The 20,569-nt window shown below is 40.4% G+C and overlaps 1 protein-coding gene across 3 annotated transcripts in view; it reads left to right on the top strand.

The window, feature by feature from the left end:
- The window catches only part of LOC126481305 (probable proline--tRNA ligase, mitochondrial), a 117,140-nt gene that overhangs the window by 89,067 nt on the left and 7,504 nt on the right, over positions 1 to 20,569 (top strand). For all 3 annotated transcript variants that reach the window (XM_050104957.1, XM_050104959.1, XM_050104960.1), the window contains one exon: positions 17,166 to 17,381. In XM_050104957.1, coding sequence (XP_049960914.1) covers positions 17,166 to 17,381 — 216 coding nt within the window. The remainder of the gene's footprint in view (positions 1 to 17,165; positions 17,382 to 20,569) is intronic.

Below are 20,569 nucleotides of genomic sequence, written 5' to 3'. Positions count from 1 at the left end.
TAATCAGTGCCGCGATTGGCGGGTCAAACCGTCTATGACACTCCCCGACCTGCAATTTACTTTCACCTGCCATCCCTTCCCCTAATTGCAATGCCTCAAATCTCCTCGCTAATTCTTCATATTTTTCTTTGTCCCTTATCCTTGCCTCCAACAATACCCGAATTTGCTTCTGCTGTAGTCACTGCCGCGGCCTCTGCTGCTTGCCGTGTTTCCACTATTCTTGCTTATAGCTCTACTGTTAGTATTAACACTTTGCTGACCGGTGACACCACAGTAGTGTCGTGCGTGAAATAGTGGTCAACGGCCGGCGGCACCACGGTGGTGTCGTGTGCATAGTATCACTCAGCGGCTGGCGACACCACAGTGGTGTCGTGAGCATAGTATGGCGCAGTGGCCGGTGGCAGCACTTTAGTATCTTTTTTATTCTGTTGGTGTTTTGTGTAGGTAACAATAAGTTACACATGTCAACAAGTTTTTTGTTTTTATAAGTACTTGTTCACCTTCATCATGGCGGATGAAGGAGACGATATGATTATTTACAATGAATGCATGGACGTCTTGTGTGACGTTTGGGATGACTTGGCCGATTGGGAAGAAGACACTGTATATCAAAAAAATGAAAGTGAAACAGAATCGTCAGATAGTCGGATAGAGAAATACGTCCAAGAAGAATTTGCACGAACACTACGGTCACTAACTGATTCGGATGGATCAAAGAAGACAGACTGTGTTTTACTGAGGACCAATAATAAATTTGAAGGATCTCTGGGTTCACACATATTTCCCAAAGATGCACAGAGTGTCATAGATATTGTAGAATTATATACTGGGAACGATCTATTTGAATATATTAGCAATGAAACCAACAAGTATTAAAGTCAAAATTGCAATAGAAGGAAACTGGATTTAAAAAAATGCCCAATTTGTCGACGTTATGGGACGCAAACTTAGAAAATGGTTCTGGCTTGCTATCATTATGGGAACTGTAAAAAAAGCAAGGATTGATGATTACTGTTCAACGAATTTGTTGACAGACACACCGATATTTTGCAAAACGATGTCCCGCAACCAATTCAGACAAATATTATCATTTTTACATTTTTCCGACAACAACAATAAACTGGGTAATGCCAACCGGTTTTTCAAAGTGCAATTCGAAATTGATTATTTTTCCAAAAAGTTTAAGGAAATGTTTAATATAAGTCAAAACATATCAATTGAGGAAAGAATGGTACTGTGGCATGGACAGTTAAATTTTAAGTTTACAATCCGTCAAAAATTACACAATATGTCATACTAATCCGGATGCTATGTGATTCAAATACTGGATACATTTCCTCGTTCAAGATATATTCCGGTGCTGGACAAACTTTAGCAAAAACAGTGATGGATCTGTTGACACCTTCTTATGGAAAGTGGCGTCACCTCTACATGGATAATTATTATAACAGTGTAGAACTTGCAGAGAAGTTACTTGAAAAGAAAATTCGAGGTTGTGGAATGATTAAAGTGCGCAAAAGTCAATGTGTTTGAAGCTTGTCATTAACCGAAAAGTGACAAACGGCCGGCAACAAGCCAAATAATCCGAATTAGCGCCGCCGGCGCCAAGTGAATAAATTTGTACGGGACGTACAGACAGCAAAGTGTTATTTTCACTCTGCTACTCCTAAAAATCAATAAATACAAAATCAAATAGGGGTAATGCAGGAGTAGGTTTAATAATGAATAAAAAAATAGGAGTGATGGTAAGCTACTACAAACAGCGTAGTGAACGCATTATTGTGGCCGAGATAGACACAAAGCCCATGCCTACTACAGTAGTACAAGTTTATATGCCAACTAGCTCTGCAGATGACGAAGAAATTGAAGAAATGTATGATGAAATAGAAGAAATTATTCAGATTGTGAAGGGAGATGAAAATTTAATAGTCATGGGTGACTGGAATTCGAGTGTAGGAAAAGGGAGAGAAGGAAACATAGTAGGTGAATATGGATTGGGGCTAAGAAATGAAAGAGGAAGCCGCCTAGTAGAATTTTGCACAGAGCACAACATAATCATAGCTAACACTTGGTTTAAGAATCATGAAAGAAGGTTGTATACATGGAAGAACCCTGGAGATACTAAAAGGTATCAGATAGATTATATAATGGTAAGACAGAGATTTAGGAACCAGGTTTTAAATTGTAAGACATTTCCAGGGGCAGATGCGGACTCTGACCACAATCTATTGGTTATGACCTGTAGATTAAAACTGAAGAAACTGCAAAAAGGTGGGAATTTAAGGAGATGGGACCTGGATAAACTTAAAGAACCAGAGGTTGTACAGAGTTTCAGGGAGAGCATAAGGGAACACCTGACAGGAATGGGGGAAAGAAATACAGTAGAAGAAGAATGGGTAGCTTTGAGGGATGAAGTAGCGAAGGCAGCAGAGGATCAAGTAGGTAAAAAGACGAGGGCTAGTAGAAATCCTTGGGTAACAGAAGAAATATTGAATTTAATTGGTGAAAGGAGAAAATATAAAAACGCAGTAAATGAAGCAGGTAAAAAGGAATACAAATGTCTCAAAAATGAGATCGACAGGAAGTGCAAAATGGCTATGCAGGGATGGCGAGAGGACAAATGTAAGGACATAGAGGCTTATCTCGTGAGGGGTAAGATAGATACTGCCTACAGGAAAATTAAAGAGACCTTTGGGGAAAAGAGAACCACTTGCGTGAATATCAAGAGCTCAGATGGAAACCCAGTTCTAAGCAAAGAAGGGAAAGCGGAAAGATGGAAGGAGTATATAGATGGCCTATACAGGGGCGATGTTCTTGAGGACAATATTATGGAAATGGAAGAGGATGAAGATGAAATGGGAGATATGATACTGCGTGAAGAGTTTGACAGAGCACTGAAAGACCGAAGTCGAAACAAGGTCCTGTGGGTAGACAACATTCCATTAGAACTACTGACGGCCTTGGGAGAGCCAGTCCTGACAAAATTCTACCAACTGGTGAGCAAGATGTATGAGACAGGCAAAATTCCCTCAGACTGCAGGAAGAATATAATAATTCCAATCTCGAAGAAAGCAGGTGTTGGCAGACGTGAAAATTACCGAACTATCAGTTTAATAAGCCACGGCTGCAAAATACTAACACAAATTCTTCACAGACGAATGGAAAAACTGGTAGAAGCCGACCTCGGCGAAGATCGGTTTGTATTCCATAGAAATATTGGAACACGTGAGGCAATACTGACCCTACGACTTATCTTAGAAAATAGGTTAAGGAAAGGCAAACCTAGCATTTGTAGACTTAGAGAAAGCTTTTGATAATGTTGAGTGGAATACTCTCTTTCAAATTCTAAAGGTGGCAGGGGTCAAATACAGGGAGTGAAAGCCTATTTACAATTTGTACAGAAACCAGATGGCAGTTATTGGCAGTTATAAGAGTCGAGGGGCATGAAAGGGAAGCAGTGGTTGGGAAGGGAGTGAGGCAGGGTTGTAGCCTCTCCCTGATGTTATTCAGTATGTATATTGAGCAAGCAGTAAAGGAAACAAAAGAAAAATTTGGTATAGGTATTAAAATCCATGGAGAAGAAATAAAAACTTTGAGGTTTGCCAATGACATTGTAATTCTGTAAGAGACAGCAAAGGACTTGGAAGGGCAGTTGAATGGAATGGACAGTGTCTTGAAAGTTGGATATAAGATGAACATCGACAAAAGCAAAATGAGGATAATGGAATGTAGTCGAATTAAGTCGGGTGATGCTGAAGGAATTAGATTAGGCAATGAGACACTTAAAGTAGTAAAGGAGTTTTGCTATTTGGGGAGCAAAATAACTGATGATGGTCGAAGTAGAGAGGATATAAAATGTAGACTGGCAATGGCAAGGAAAGCCTTTCTGAAGAAGAGAAATTTGATAACATCGAGTATAGATTTAAGTGTCAGGAAGTCGTTTCTGAAAGTATTTGTATGGAGTGTAGCCATGTATGGAAGTGAAACATGGACGATAAATAGTTTGGACAAGAAGGGAATACAAGCTTTCGAAATGTGGTGCTACAGAAGAATGCTGAAGATCAGATGGGTAGATCACATAACTAATGAGAAGGTATTGAATAGAATTGGGGAGAAGAGGAGTTTGTGGCACAACTTGACAAGAAGAAGGGACCAGTTGGTAGGACATGCTCTGAGGCATCAAGGGATCACAAATTTAGCATTGGAGAGCAGCGTGGAGGGTAAAAATCGTAGAGGGAGACCAAGAGATGAATACACTAAGCAGATTCAGAAGGATGCAGGATGCAGTAAGTACTGGGAGATGAAGAAGCTTGCACAGGATAGAGTAGCATGGAGAGCTGCATCAAACCAGTCTCAGGACTGAAGACAACAACAACAACAACAACAACAACACAACAACGACTCCTAAAACTTAGTTCTTGCGAATAATCACCATCCATCTACATTCTGAACAATTGCGTGCCAAATGTCCAAATCTGCTACAAATAAAACAACTCTTTGGCAACTTCTTTGTACACGGTGATCCATGACCTGACGGGTTACAAAAATTACATTGCTTAGGCGCTATGTCAACATGTTCCCCATTTCCCCGGAATTCAGATAAATCTACAGGCTCCTCCAGACTTACAAAAGACACCTTCAAAAAGGCCACCCTAATATACACTTAACCCCTTTAAACACAAACAAATGACACACAAACAATAACTCAAATGTCATTCACTCATCCCCATCATGCTCAGGCATAGGTGACAGTCCTGCTTTCCTCCCTGTACTGGTATGGACGAACACTTCCTGAACGACAAGACATAACAAGAAGTGTACGACCATCCATAACGAACGCAGCCAAACACCTCAACTACCCCTCTACACTGGCACACCTCAACGCTACTTGCTCAACATCAAGATGTGGGAGTGGAAATCCGGTACCAGTGTTGTAACTAACACCACTTCTGACGCCACTGTTGTGGACCATCGATGGTCGAACCCGAGACTCCAGTTGGCAGAGCTGAAGCCGTGCCCACTGCACCATTTGTCATCAGGAGGCCGAGCAAGTTCAATAGAGTCAAGGGGCAGTGCAGAGTGATTCAACGTTATTCAGAAGTATTCCTTTATTCAGCTAGTTTACAGAAGTGTAATGTCGGCACACCGCCCACACGCAGTTCTGCGAGTCCGACCATCTCAGCACCCCTGAACTGCTGACACTGTTGCTGCACTCATTGAGACCGCCTGACGATGGAAGTCAGTCACACTTACTCAGCCACTGCTTGCCGAGGCGTAGTGACTGGCGCCGCTCTACTGCTCGCGACTCCAGAGACCGTTACAGTCCCTGGTCCCTGCCGCCCTCCGCCCCATTTGTCCTACTCTATCTGACCATGGGACAAAGGTGGTTGTACTGGTCACCTGTGGCCCTCAGTCACTGCTGTTCCCAGGACAGGACCGGACTCGAACCCGCGCCTTTCTGGACGCCATGCCACAACTTGCTGCTAGTGGTGCTTGCCGGATGGCAACACCCGCCGCCGCCCCTAAAGCTGTTTCAGTGCTGCTGCACCTCCCGCAGCGTATGCCTCGCCCAGACCCCAGTATGCCAGATGGGAAGTGACATGGCCCATCCTGGACCTGCTGCAGACCGCTGTCACTGCCCTCCTTCAGTCAGACCGTGCAGTCTCCAAGTACCTGGCTGCCATTCCATCCTGCCCTGTTGTTGTGTCCCCAGAGGCAGAATACAGCCTGGACAAGTACATAGAAACAAAGTACAGGTTTACACAGAATATTTATAACATCGCTGCCAGACTGGCTCCTATAAGCATAGGCCAGCACAGGTCCGACCCAATTCTCGACTGACCTGCCACAACCCTCAAGCTAAAAGTGCCTGACTGTTTATACTGCTTTTCCCCATGCATCTGACATAGTGTCAGAGAGAGACAGAAATTATGGCAGGGGTAAATTCCCATTCATCAGCCACTTACACATCACCACTCCCGGCTCTGGCCTACTGCCTCGCCTCACACATCACAATAACTTAAAGCAATGCTGCGGTTCCCTGCCTCACTGTTGCTCCACTCCAAACAAATCGTATGTGCAATACGCCGCTGCAGCTCCATGCCATGTTTACCCTGCCTGGCCTACTGGCTGCCGACTATTACCACACACTGCCAGCGGCCCCAGACTTCATCGCCCAGCTGCGCTTTTACTGAATTTTTAACAAAATTCCCCTTTCCTCTGACTAAGACTAATATTAGCACAGCAATGTCTTAGTTTACTGATTTCTGAGCAACAGATAATAAATTGGTTATCTTCTGTGGTGAGGTATCATCATTGTAAATTAAAATAAATGAGTGTTTTAAGAAAGGTATTGTGTACGATTCTTATCTCTTGTATTAATTTAAATCATTTGTTCGTCACAGTTCATTTGGCACTTATTTTCATTCGTAATGAGTTTGAGATGTTTTGGAAGAATTGTTTTTCATTCGGGACAATTTTTGCTTTTTGATTTTCATTTAGATTTATCTCCAGCTATGAATATGGAAGACATGAAGCAGGATTCATCAACTGCAGCATGGAATACAAATTTTACAGTTGTCACTTTTTTTCACCTTCACTAGCACTAGTATTGTCATGGTACTTGTCAGTTGATATTAGTACTATCGAAAGCAAAAAGACTGACATATGAAAAACTTGTATCCCGTACTTCAGTTGACCTAAATAGGTCAACTGAAGAATAGGATTCTAATGCTGGCAAAGACAAAAAAAGTGACCTCTACATCTACATCTATGTGATTACTCTGCTATTCACAATAAAGGGCCTGGCAGAGGTTTCAATGAACCACATATGTAACATTGGCATGTTGTCCCTCAGTGGAACTACGAAGTTGACCTATATAGGTCAGCTGAACTATGGGATACAAATGTTATGTATGTCGCTATTTTTTGCCTGTGCTAGCACTAGTATCCCCTTCTCCAGTTGATATATACAATTCAACTGAAGTATGGGATACAAATTTTACATAAGTCAGGGTTTCACCTTTGCTAACATTATTATCCTATTCTTCAGTTGACCTATATAGGTCAACTTTAGTATGAGATACAAATTTTACTGTTGTAGATTTTTTTGCCTTCACTAGTACTACTATGATAATTTTCAGTCAATACTATTAATACTGAAGACCTGAAAAATTTGTATCTCATACTTCAGTTGGTCTATATAGGTCAACTGAGGTAGAAGATACAAATTTTGTGAATGTCGCTTTTATTCACCTTCGCATAGTCCAACTGAGGTACAGGATCCAAAGTTATGTATGTTGATTTTTCATATTTGCTAGCATTAGTATCCTATTTTTCAGGTGACCTATATAGGTTAGCTGAAGTGTGGGATAAAAATTTTACATATGTAAGTCTTTTCACCTTCGCTGGTACTAGTATCAACTGAAGAACAGGATGCTAGTAGTAGCGGAAGTGAAAAAAGTAAAACCTGTAAAATTTGTATCCCATGTACAGTTGACCTACATTGGTCAACTGAAGTAGTACCAATGAAGGTGAAAAAGTTTATATACATTAAATTTGTACTGCAGTTAACCCACAAAGATCATCTGAACTTCCGGACACAACTCGTATCTTTCAACTGAAGTATTCCATGCTGACATTACTTCTTTCCCTTTCTTTCCCTTAGTACATTACTTCTTTCCGTTTCTTTCCCTTCTTTTTTGCCCTAGTATCCCATTCATCAATTGAGCTACATATGTCAACTGAAGAGTAGGATACTATGACTCAAAGAAGCAATATACCTAACATTATGTTCAAAATATGAATTCGTGATATATGTCTTCCATTTGTTTTCTCTGTCCTTCATTCCTCTGCTTCTCAGGAATTGTCTTTTCTGTTAAGTATATGCAATAGATCATCTCTGGTAACTTCTGCCATCATTGGTCAAAGTCAACAGGTTGTATACCATTCTTCGGTAATCCCAGCATAGGTGTGAAAGTAAGGGTTAAAATCGAACTCGTCCGCAGAAATCCAGAGCCAGTTCAGAAGTTATGCATGGACCAATCATTCATTTTTTGATGACTGATCATTCATGTGTGCAGACTGCCAATATTTTTTTCTCACTAAAAGCTAAAAATGAGTGGTCCAGCCCCAACTGGGCTTCCAGTGGTTGAAAAGTTGATCAGGCTTGAAAATTATTCAATGTATAAATTTGTCATGAGAATGTATTTGGTCCATGACAAACTGTGGGATGTTGTTGAAATCTCTCCTTTGGATCTGATGAGACAGGAGGATTCTTGGAAGAAGAGAGGCAAAAGGGCACATTCCCGGATTATACTTTTCATGGATAAGGTGAATTATTCTGATACAAGGAACACAAATGTGGCAGCAGAAGTATGGACAGCCTTGGAAAAAGGATTTGAAGACTCAGAACCCACACATAGAGTGGGCTTGAAGAAACTGCTCTATATGCAAATAAGCAGAGGCCTACAAACCAAATCATATTGCTAAATATTGTTCTAGTAAGTACAGAAAAGGAGAAAGCTCATCAAAAAATAGTGATGATGGATATGTACACTCCTGGAAATTGAAATAAGAACACCGTGAATTCATTGTCCCAGGAAGGGGAAACTTTATTGACACATTCCTGGGGTCAGATACATCACATGATCACACTGACAGAACCACAGGCACATAGACACAGGCAACAGAGCATGCACAATGTCGGCACTAGTACAGTGTATATCCACCTTTCGCAGCAATGCAGGCTGCTATTCTCCCATGGAGACGATCGTAGAGATGCTGGATGTAGTCCTGTGGAACGGCTTGCCATGCCATTTCCACCTGGCGCCTCAGTTGGACCAGCGTTCGTGCTGGACGTGCAGACCGCGTGAGACGACGCTTCATCCAGTCCCACACATGCTCAATGGGGGACAGATCCGGAGATCTTGCTGGCCAGGGTAGTTGACTTACACCTTCTAGAGCACGTTGGGTGGCACGGGATACACGCGGACGTGCATTGTCCTGTTGGAACAGCAAGTTCCCTTGCCAGTCTAGGAAAGGTAGAACGATGGGTTCGATGACGGTTTGGATGTACCGTGCACTATTCAGTGTCCCCTCGACGATCACCAGTGGTGTACGGCCAGTGTAGGAGATCGCTCCCCACACCATGATGCCGGGTGTTGACCCTGTGTGCCTCGGTCGTATGCAGTCCTGATTGTGGCGCTCACCTGCACGGCGCCAAACACGCATACGACCATCATTGGCACCAAGGCAGAAGCGACTCTCATCGCTGAAGACGACACGTCTCCATTCGTCCCTCCATTCACGCCTGTCGCGACACCACTGGAGGCGGGCTGCACGATGTTGGGGCGTGAGCGGAAGACGGCCTAACGGTGTGCGGGACCGTAGCCCAGCTTCATGGAGACGGTTGCGAATGGTCCTCGCCGATACCCCAGGAGCAACAGTGTCCCTAATTTGCTGGGAAGTGGCGGTGCGGTCCCCTACGGCACTGCGTAGGATCCTACGGTCTTGGCGTGCATCCGTGCGTCGCTGCGGTCCGGTCCCAGGTCGACGGGCACGTGCACCTTCCGCCGACCACTGGCGACAACATCGATGTACTGTGGAGACCTCATGCCCCACGTGTTGAGCAATTCGGCGGTACGTCCACCCGGCCTCCCGCATGCCCACTATACGCCCTCGCTCAAAGTCCGTCAGCTGCACATACGGTTCACGTCCACGCTGTCGTGGCATGCTACCAGTGTTAAAGACTGCGATGGAGCTCCGTATGCCACGGCAAACTGGCTGACACTGACGGCGGCGGTGCACAAATGCTGCGCAGCTAGCGCCATTCGACGGCCAACACCGCGGTTCCTGGTGTGTCCGCTGTGCCGTGCGTGTGATCATTGCTTGTACAGCCCTCTCGCAGTGTCCGGAGCAAGTATGGTGGGTCTGACACACCGGTGTCAATGTGTTCTTTTTTCCATTTCCAGGAGTGTATTTAGGAAACAGTCACAACAAAAGAAAACTTTTTTTTTTTCAGCTGATGTTAAACAGTCTCTTGGAAAGAATATATGGTATTTAGATTCCTGTGCCTCGACTCATGTCACTAATGATGGAAGGAAGCTTCAAAATGTCAAGCCTTCTATTAGTTAGAGACCAGCGTGGGAGGTGATGGCTTAGCACAAGAGACTACTAGAAGTGTTTATCTGACCTTCCATACCAATGATAAAACAGTAGAAGTAGAAGCATCTGACATCATTCACATCCCAAACTCGGCTGTAAATTTGCTTCAGTCAGTACAATTGTAAGCAAAGGGCATAAAGCTACTTTTAACAAAAAAAGTGGATTCATCTATGATGCAGAAGGTGAACTTAATGTCGAATCAATGCCTAAAAGTGTCATCTATTGCTTGCAAAAATTAACGTTTCCACTTGGTAGAACGACATGCTCGGGACGTATCTCGTGGAGACGAACGCCAGCAATCATGAGACCAAACTGCGCCGGTGAATCCTGTTGTTACACCACGCACCACTGTGCTACGACAGTTTAAGAAAGCGACGCTCACGCTTTGCTGCGCTTTTTCCTTCGCGGGAAATCAGTGCTCCAATACAAGTGAAATGAAACAGTGCTACTATACAAAAGAGAGTGGATTCTTGTGGCATCATAGGCTAGGACATATGAATTGCAAAATTGTGCTGAAGTTGTCAAAGGTTTCAATGGGTCTGAATGAAGATATTGTAGCTAAGGATCCATGTGAGTTGCACATCATGAGAAAACAGTCATGTCTTCCATTCAAACCTAGCAAAAGGTATTCTAAACACCTCTTAGACTTTGTACATTCTGATTTGTGTGGGCAAATGGAGACAGCGTCTATTGGTGGAAATCATTATTTTCTCACATTCATTGGTGATTTTTCAAGACTCTGTTCTGTTCATTTCATGAAGAAGAAATCTGAGGTGCCACGGATATTTGAAAACCTATAATAATACATTACAAAAAGTAGAACTACCCATGGGGGACAAACCACTCAAGACTAAGTGGGTATTAAAAATAAAGCCTGGGAGTAGCAGTACACCAGAAACATTTAAGGCATGCATAGTGGTAAAAGGATGCGCTCAAATTCAAGTTGTTAATTATCAGGAAACTTTGGCACCAGTGGCCGAGCATGCATCTATTAGATATCTCTTATCTGTGGCAGCTTGAGAGAACCTGGAGATCAACTATGTTGACAGCACTACAGCTTATCTCTATGCAGACTGAAATGAAGAAATTTATGTCATTCCACCAGAAAATTTTGCAACTCCAGGAAAAGTATGGAGGCTGACGAAAGCTGTTTGTGGACATAAGCAGACTGTTAGGAACTGGAATCAAAAAATTAATGAGGTGTTAAGAAAACTGAAACTGAACAAATCAAACACTGATTTCGTATGTATCTGTTTTCTCAGAGTTGGCACCAAGCCAGTCACCTTAACTTATGTCTATATATGCTATTTTTCTCAAATGACAGAAGTGTTTTGGATTAATTCAAAAGTTCTTTGAAGAGATTTTGTGAGATAAAAGATTTAGGACAGATAAACCAGTGCCGAGGCACAGAAATTACACAGGATTGTGAAAAAGGAAAAAATTGGATTTCCCAGAAATCCTATGCAAAAAAGAAAGTTCTGGAGAAATTTGGAATGAGGGAAGCAAAGCCAGTGTCAACACCACTTGAACTTGGTTTGGACCTTGAAGCAGTCGAATCATGTGGTACCAGTGTTGTACCTAATCAAGAGGCAATAAGAAGTCTTCTATATCTGTCCTAAATCTCCACACCTGACATTTGTTTCACTGTAAATCTCCTTAGTGGATATAGTCATTGTTTTAAAAAGATTTTTTGGTTGTCAGTAAAAAGATTATTTAGATATTTAAAGGGAATCATGGGCCTCAAGCTGTAACTTTCTAAAGATGGTAACAGAAAAATAATGACCTTCAGTGATGCAGATTATGGAAATAAAATCAGTGACATACATTCAGTAACTGGTTCAAGTGCAAAAAAAGCAAAACTCTTTAATTTAGTGGTCTAACAGAAAACAAAAAAGACTGCACTTTCTTTTTTGTGTAGCTGAATATATGGTCTTGGGCTCAACTGTTCAAGATTTACTGTGGTCAAGACAACTTATGTCAGAGGTAGATTCATGCAGTGTCATAAAGTCACATACATTATATTGTGATAGTAAAGGAGCTGTTCAGTTAGCCAAGAATGTAGTGACAAACTGTAGATCCAAGCATATAGACATAAAGTATCAAAAATAAGAAAGCATGTTGAGTCAGGTGTTATATCAATGTTGAACATCTGCCTTCTGAAGAAATGTTAGCCGATGATTTCACAAAACCACTTAGCAAAGCTGGACATGAAACATGTGCAAGAAACTGTGGCCTTGTGAAATAAGTGAAGAAGTGACTGTACATTTAGATTTCATACTGTGTGTTGATGTCAGTTTAAAGGGACATGTTGAAATATGTAAATTGATATCAAGGTGGTGATTATGTGTACTGGGGTATGTAGTTGTTATTAATGCACATACTGATTAATTAATAAAATGTTATTTCAGAAAGCTTTCACTTTTATATTTAAAATGCTCAACAGAATGTCCCCACAAGGTAAAGGACACACCATTTGTTAATAAAATCTGCATTATACAATTCATGTAAAGTGTGGAATGACAAAATGAACACTAAACTAGTGCCTCCCTATGAATGCCCTATGAAGTCCTGGAGCAAAAAACAAAATATTTCACTCTAAAAATTAAGGATGTATCAACAAATATCTCACTTGGCACACTGAGACCAATCTACATACTTAAGAGCTCAAACACCATAACATACAGAGCACTTCACTAGAGAATGAGCTGCACCTCCAACAGTCTCACCAGAGAACGTTAGCCGATTTGGTCGAGTTGTGAAATTCTGTGAAAAGTTCAAGAAATTTACTTACAAACTGAGGGGGGCAGGAGATGATGTAGGGTGACAATCTGAGCAGTTCTCTTAGGTTGTTCGCAGATGATGCTGCAATTTACCATCTAGTAAGGTCATCGGAAGATCAGTATCAGTTGCAAAGTGATTTAGAAAAGATTGCTGTATAGTGTGGCAGGTGGCAATAACGAAAAGTATGAGGTGACCCACATGAGTTCCAAAAGAAATCCGTTGGAATTCGATTACTCGATAAATAGTACAATTCTCAAGGCTGTCAATTCAACTAAGTACCTGGGTGTTAAAATTACGAACAACTTCAGTTGGAAAGACCACATAGATAATATTGTGGGGAAGGCGAGCCAAAGGTTGCGTTTCATTGGCAGGACACTTAGAAGATGCAACAAGTCCACTAAAGAGACAGCTTACACTACACTCGTTCGTCCTCTGTTAGAATATTGCTGTGCGGTGTGGGATCCTTACCAGGTGGGATTGATGGAGGACATCGAAAGGGTGGAAAAAGGGCAGCTTGTTTTGTATTATCACGTAATAGGGGAGAGAGTGTGACAGATATGATACGCGAGTTGGGATGGAAGTCATTAAAGCAAAGACATTTTTCGTCGCGGCAAGATCTATTTACGAAATTTCAGTCACCAACTTTCTCTTCTGAATGTGAAAATATTTTGTTGAGCCCAACCTACATAGGTAGGAATGATTATCAAAATAAAATAAGAGAAATCAGAGCTTGAACAGAAAGGTTTAGGTGTTCGTTTTTCCCGCGCGCTGTTCGGGAGTGGAATGGTAGAGAGATAGTATGATTGTGGTTTGATGAACCCTCTGCCAAGCACTTAAATGTGAATTGCAGAGTAGTCATGTAGATTTGGATGTAGATCCAGGGTTATGTTTATCTTCATAACCTAAAGTTCTGTAAATAATTTACCGAGCAAGGTGGCGCAGTGGTTAGCACACTGGACTCGCATTCGGGAGGACGACGGTTCAATCCCGTCTCCAGACATACTGATTTAGGTTTTCTGTGATTTCCCTAAATCGTTTCAGGCAAATGCTGGGATGGTTCCTTTCAAAGGGCACGGCCGATTTCCTTCCCCATCCTTCCCTAACCCGAGCTAGCGCTCCGTCTCTAATGACCTCGTTGTCGACAGGACGTTAAACAACACTAACCTAACCTGTAAATAATTGTTCTTTGTGTTAACTTTATTTTTCTTTTCAAAACAAATGGCATTTTCAAATGCATAGAGTAAGAGATCTAGAGTTCAGTTGTTTTGTTGTTTCAATGCGACATTGGTCCTATAACAAAAAGGAAGTTTCAAAATAATAATTTTGAATTCAAAATAATGTACTGTGTTTTTATGATTAATTGTACAAAATACCAACATATGTCCAGCTCATAGAAGCAAGGCATGTTGTGGAACAGCACATACGATGACAATTAGAATGATTTCTCAGAAGGGAAATGAAGCTTGGCAATTAGATGGGTCAAAGTTTTAATTTGCGCACATCATGCAGATTCAGTGCAATGGCAGATCAATGTATGCCCACAAATTGTGTACTCTGTATTAACTTTTTGTAACTGAAGAATCATATTCAGAAGAAGGACACTCTATTATTGGTTAGAAAGTTGAAGATATATAAAAAAAGGTTTGCAACTTTCAGCACAGGAGAAATTGCAGAAGTGAAGAAGTCTGCATTAAAGAAGAGCTACATGGTTTGTCTGAATGTTGAATTAAGAAGCAGCAGTTCAGAATTTCAGAGTAATGGTGATCATAATTTAAATACACTGCTATATCACAGAAGTTAAAACATTTCCAGTTCTGTTTTTTAAGCAAGTTGATTGTCTTCATGAAAACGTTATTTTTTTTATTACTTGCATGTCGAAGACTGAGTAATTGCATGATAAAGAATTTCATCACTTTAATGACCTCTGAAATTTCACTCAGTTACAGTCATTTATATTTAATCTATGGTCTCAGGACTACAGCTATAGCCTCTCCATCTGAGACATGTACAAACATAAAAAATCACTGAAATTTCTGTGTTCTTAATTTGAGTGACTTAATGATGTGTGCTCATAACAGGGTGAAATGTCCTGTATGTATAGTATTCTCAAGGATAACATTGATCATTTTCAAAATTTTGTTAAACACAATAGATACATATAACAAAGAGTTTAGTCACCAATAATATATTTGCTTTCACTATTTGCAACAGTTTGCCAATGCTGGGGTAACTTTTCGATTCTGTGACTATAGGAATCGCATGGTTTTGAAGTGAAGAACTTGTTGAGCCATGTTCAGAGTGTATTTTCATCCAGGAAGGAAGTTCGTAGAAGATTTTTTGATAGAGTGGAAAAAGTGAAAAAATTATGACACAAGATCAGTTGCATGATGCGGGTGTGGAATGACTACTAAACACAAATCCTGTATAGTATTTTTCTTGTCAGTCAAGCAGAATGCGGGGAGGGGGGGTTTACTATCATGGAGAGTATCACTTCATGCAGTATTCTGGTCATTGTTCTTGGTTTGTGTGTGCAGGATGTCTCAGTTTTCGAAAATAAGTGTCAACAGTGATAATTACACTTCAGGGCAGCAATTTTTAAATCACACCACCCTTGTCCCACCAGATGCACAATATTATCTTTTATGGATGTGCGCAAGACTTTGCATGGGGAGTTGTTGCTTTGTTTGGGCTCAACCATTCCTTTCTTTTCCTTAACTTAGCATAAAGACACCATGCCTCACCACCAGTAACAATGTAAAATAGATAGGAATGGTCAGTGTTGTTCACGAGCAAGCGGAGATGCACATACTGCCACCCACTGATTTTTCTCATTTTGGCTTACAGCATGCAGTACCCCTACACATGATTTCTGAGCCTTTCTCATTGCATGAAAATGTGGTGTGTCGGTGAAATGATCACAGTTAATCACATCTGCCAGTCCTCAAGTGCATTGATGTGAATCATTGTGGATTAATTAATTCAAATGATCTTCTTCAAAGGCCGGAAGTCTTCCTGCATGTGGAGAGTCACTAATGTCAAAACGATCCTCCCTAAAATGGGAATATCATTTTCTTGTCATACTCTGTCCTCATACATGGCGCAAGTATTTCTGGCTACCGCCACTGCTGCCACCTCTCTATTGAACTCAAGCAGAAAATCTGTTAGAAATGTTCTGATTTCTTCCCTTGGCACTCCTTTTTCTGGCATCTACAGCTCCACTCACTATCTCCAAATGACAAAATGCCGACATGTAAACTGAAATAGCAACAGTAAACTACATACAAATAATGGCAATCGATAAATAAACTCATATCTACCAGAATATCAACATGCAAAACAAAAACTCTGTGAATTTATGCACCAACCTAATGGTTTGAGGTCAATTCGAGTTACTATAACAAAGTTCTTAGTCTGATATTATGTTAATATCAAGTTTGGTAAGTAAGAAGATTTTCAACTTTATTATGAAATTTAAGAGTGGAATGATGCTTGATTTCTGTAACATAATTTCGGGATGTACTATTCCCTTTTACTAATGATCACAGTCTTTTTTTTTTCGTTAGTGCATTACACTAATTTAGTGCATGATATCTGGAATTAGAACTTAAAGAAAATATATGAAGCTGCTTATTATTTTTGCCCATCTTCGACATATTATGTGGATGTCAGTCTTGATGTGAAAAACAATTAATAGAAATGTTATGCAAGTAATGTAGTACACAAAGCAAGCTGTGAATATTTAGAACCAATTATGTGTCTCCCTCTTTATGCAAATATCTTCAAAGCTCATTTTAAATTGTGAAAATTAACAATTTAAGAATATTTGTATAACAGACAAGGAAGCAGTTTAAATCCACTGTAAAAGTGTACTGAAATGTTTATGAGCATCTAATGTTGGTGTCACTGGCATTAATGAGCATTGTATATTAAAATAAAAAAGGCATTTAATGCCTGAAAGTGGCTTTTATTGATTCTTGAATTGTGAATTGCCTGATAGTCACAGTTGTAACTGTTTTGCCATTTTCAAGATGAAGTTTGTTTTTAGTTACCACAGAATCTAATATTATCCTTTATTTGGTCAATTTTCTTGCATACAGAAAAAAAATTCTTATATTATGACCATGATCACATTGTTTTACAATATCTACTTGTCTCCATGTCACCCATATAAAATATAGTGCCAGTTTCTTGATGGTTTATATAATATTCGTTTGTTCCAGGTGGGCCATACATTCTTGCTTGGTACAAGATATTCAGCTCCACTAAAAGCAGTATTTCAGACATCAGATGGTACCAACGGAATTTTGCAGATGGGGTGCTTTGGCCTGGGGCTTACAAGAATTCTAGCAGCTGTCATTGAATCTCTGTCTTCGTCATCAGAAATTAGATTACCCTTTTCCTTAGCTCCATTCAGAACTTTAATCATACCACCAAAGGTAGGTAATTATGAAGGGCTCTTGTACTAGGTTCACATAATTACCCGATGATAACCATTGCACTCTTATATAGACCATAAGTACACATATACTGAGCAAGTAATGTTTATGACAAAAAACATGTTACATAATCATCTTTACTATACCAGGCCGTTATTTCTGATTCAGGATAGACTGATTTCTTCCTCTTGTCAGCAGCTAGTACTCTACTTTTCTTCTGACAGACTACCACGTACAGGTGGGTAGCAAGCCAGATGTTGATACATTCCCCAACAGCATTCACACGTACTGGTGGGCAGTTGTAGGAATTGTCAGTGCTTCCCGTATCTTTAGCCCTTACAGTCACATTTTTAAAATGTTGTTTTATGTTTCACTGAATAATAACGTACCTGTTATGTCATCAGACAAAGATAAACAGTAATTGAATTGTTCATGGTGAAATATAAATAAGTTAAGAATTAAAGGTAATAACTAATCAAATAGTGGAACTGCTGAGTAATGAACAGATACATAAACGAAACTGAGAATTTTGCTGCAGTGTAGTCAGTCAGCTGGGGCATCATATTCATACAGGCTGGTTTTGCGTGTGTGTGTGTGTGTGTGTGTGTGTGTGTGTGTGTGTTCATTTCTATATCTGTAAAATGAAATCTCTTCCCAGTATACATTCCAAAATGTTGGAAACTTACAGTTTGTGTAAATTTGCTACTACATTAACACATTTTAGGAAATAAAGCATTTCTAATAACTTCTCTTAAGTTTTTATTGTTCTGAAAAAATTAAACATGTGTGCCAGTTTGTGAAGTGTATTTCTCGAGTACTAGTGAATTCATAATTTCTCCTCCAAAATCTTTTTCTGTGTAATGTTCTTCAGTGAATGTCATTTCCAAGCATTCATAACATGTGAATCACTGGTTTGGTACAAACAAATAAATGTTAGTGGTCTCAACTTTTCCTTCACTGAAAAAATTAATGAACAATGACATTTAAATAATCCTCCCTCTTCTACAAGTGTCTAATCTGGATATTCTTCATTTTGCTTTGATATTTGAGATAACAGTGCATAATGATTCTCATAGATTTCTGAGTTTCTGAATTTTTATTATTTAAATACTGCTGGAACTATTTGATACTGGAATTTCATTGTAACAACTTCCAACCTACATGGCTTAGAAGGATGACTTTTACGAGTATTTCAATCATAAAAGGATGTCATCTCATTAGCTACTGAATCGAGAGTGCATCACTCATCTTAGACTTGTGTTTGCCAACAGCCCATTCTTGGAACTTCAGAGAGAATTACAGTTGTTTCACCTTCATCATTATCTGGATCTCTTTTTTTTTTTTTTTTTTTTTTTTTCCTTCTCGATGTAGTACTTGGTTTCATAATCTACACAAACTATTGCCCAGTCCCCCTCCCCTCTTCTCCCTATTCTTACTTTTCCATTTATCATCAAAATAGCCTTAACTTGAACAATGGAAAATCCAGGATGGAATGTAAACATATAATGAAAAGGATAGTTGCTATTCACCATATAGGAGTCCACTACATACAGGAAGTGACTACATGGGTAGTGGGGGCTGTGTGGAAGGGACTGGGAAGCATTTTGGGTCAGAAGGTCTCAGGAAACCACAGGTACAGCAAGCTGGCTAAACCCAGAAATAAGTTCAGCTGAAATATTTCAAACGACCTAACAGTGTTCAGAAAGGATAGATTAAATACAGTTGGTGGTGGAGTATTTATTGGTGTCAGAAGTAGTTTATCTCATAGTGAAATTGAAGTACATAGTTCCTGTGAAATGGTATGGGTAGAGGTTATACTTGACAATCGGACTAAACTATTCCAGAATGAGATTTTCACTCTGCCGCGGAGTGTGCGCTGATATGAAACTTCCTGGCAGATTAAAACTGTGTGCCCAACTGAGACTCAAGATACTGGCAGAAGTAAAGCTGTGAGTCGTGCTTCGGTAGCTCAGATGGTAGCGCACTTGCCTGCGAAAGGCAAAGGTCCTGAGTTCGAGTCTTGCTCAGGCACACAGTTTTAATGTGCCAGGAAGTTTCATATCAGCGCACACTCCACTGCAGAGTGGAAATCTCATTCTGGAAACATCCCCCAGGCTGTGGCTAAGCCATGTCTCCGCAGTATCCTTTCTTTCAGGAGTGCTAGTTCTGCAAGGTTCGCAGGAGAGTTTCTGTAAAGTTTGGAAGGTAGGAGACGAGATACTGGCAGAAGTAAAGCTGTGAGGACTGGGCATGAGTCATGCTTTGGTAGCTCAGATGGTAGAGCACTTGCCCGCAAAAGGCAAAGGTCCTGAGTGCGAGTCTCGGTCGGGCACACAGTTTTAATCTGCCAGGAAGTTTTCGGACTAAACTATTAATTGTATCATTTTACCGACACCCCAACTCAGATGATATGGTTGCTGAACAGTTCAAAGAAAACTTGAGTCTCACTTCACATAGGTACCCTACTCACAAATTATAATCGATGAAAAAGGCCCACCAAATTTAAAATAATGAAAAATCCCCAAGATTGGCAAAGTTTTGCAGAAGTTTGAAATATAACACGTGCTTCAATGCAAAATTCTTTTAATAATTACCACAACGAAACTGTGTCTCGGAATCTGGCAGAAAACCCAAAGAGATTCTGGTCATACATAAAGCGCACCAGTGGCAAGACGCAATCAGTACTTTCACAGTGCGATAACAAAGGTGAAGTCACTGATGACAGTGCTACTAAAAGAGAGTTATTAAACACGGTTTTCCAGAACTCCTTCACCAAAGAAGACAAAGTAAATATTCCTGAATTCCAATCAAGAACAACTGCCAAGATGAGAAGCATAGAATGGATATCCTCAGTGTAGCAAAGCAGCTTAAATCATGTCATAAAAGCAAGGCCTCCAGTCCAGATTGTATATCGGTCAGGTTCCTTTCAAAGTATGCTGATACAATAGCTCCATATTTAGCAATTATATACAACTGCTCACTCATAGAAAGATCTATTCCTAAAGACCTGAAAATTGCTCAAGTCACACCAATACCCAAAAAGGGAAATAGGAATAATCCGCTGAATTACAGGCCCATATCACTAATGTCAATTTTCAGTAGGGTTCTGGAACATAAACTGTGTTCGAATGTTGTGAATTACCTTGAAGAAAATGATTTATTGATACATAGTCAGCACAAATTCAGAA

The sequence above is a fragment of the Schistocerca serialis genome, chromosome 5, assembly GCF_023864345.2.
Source record: "Schistocerca serialis cubense isolate TAMUIC-IGC-003099 chromosome 5, iqSchSeri2.2, whole genome shotgun sequence".
NCBI classification, from domain to species: domain Eukaryota; kingdom Metazoa; phylum Arthropoda; class Insecta; order Orthoptera; family Acrididae; genus Schistocerca; species Schistocerca serialis.
Note: the sequence above shows the minus strand (reverse complement) of the source record. Positions and strands in the feature narration are given on the sequence as shown.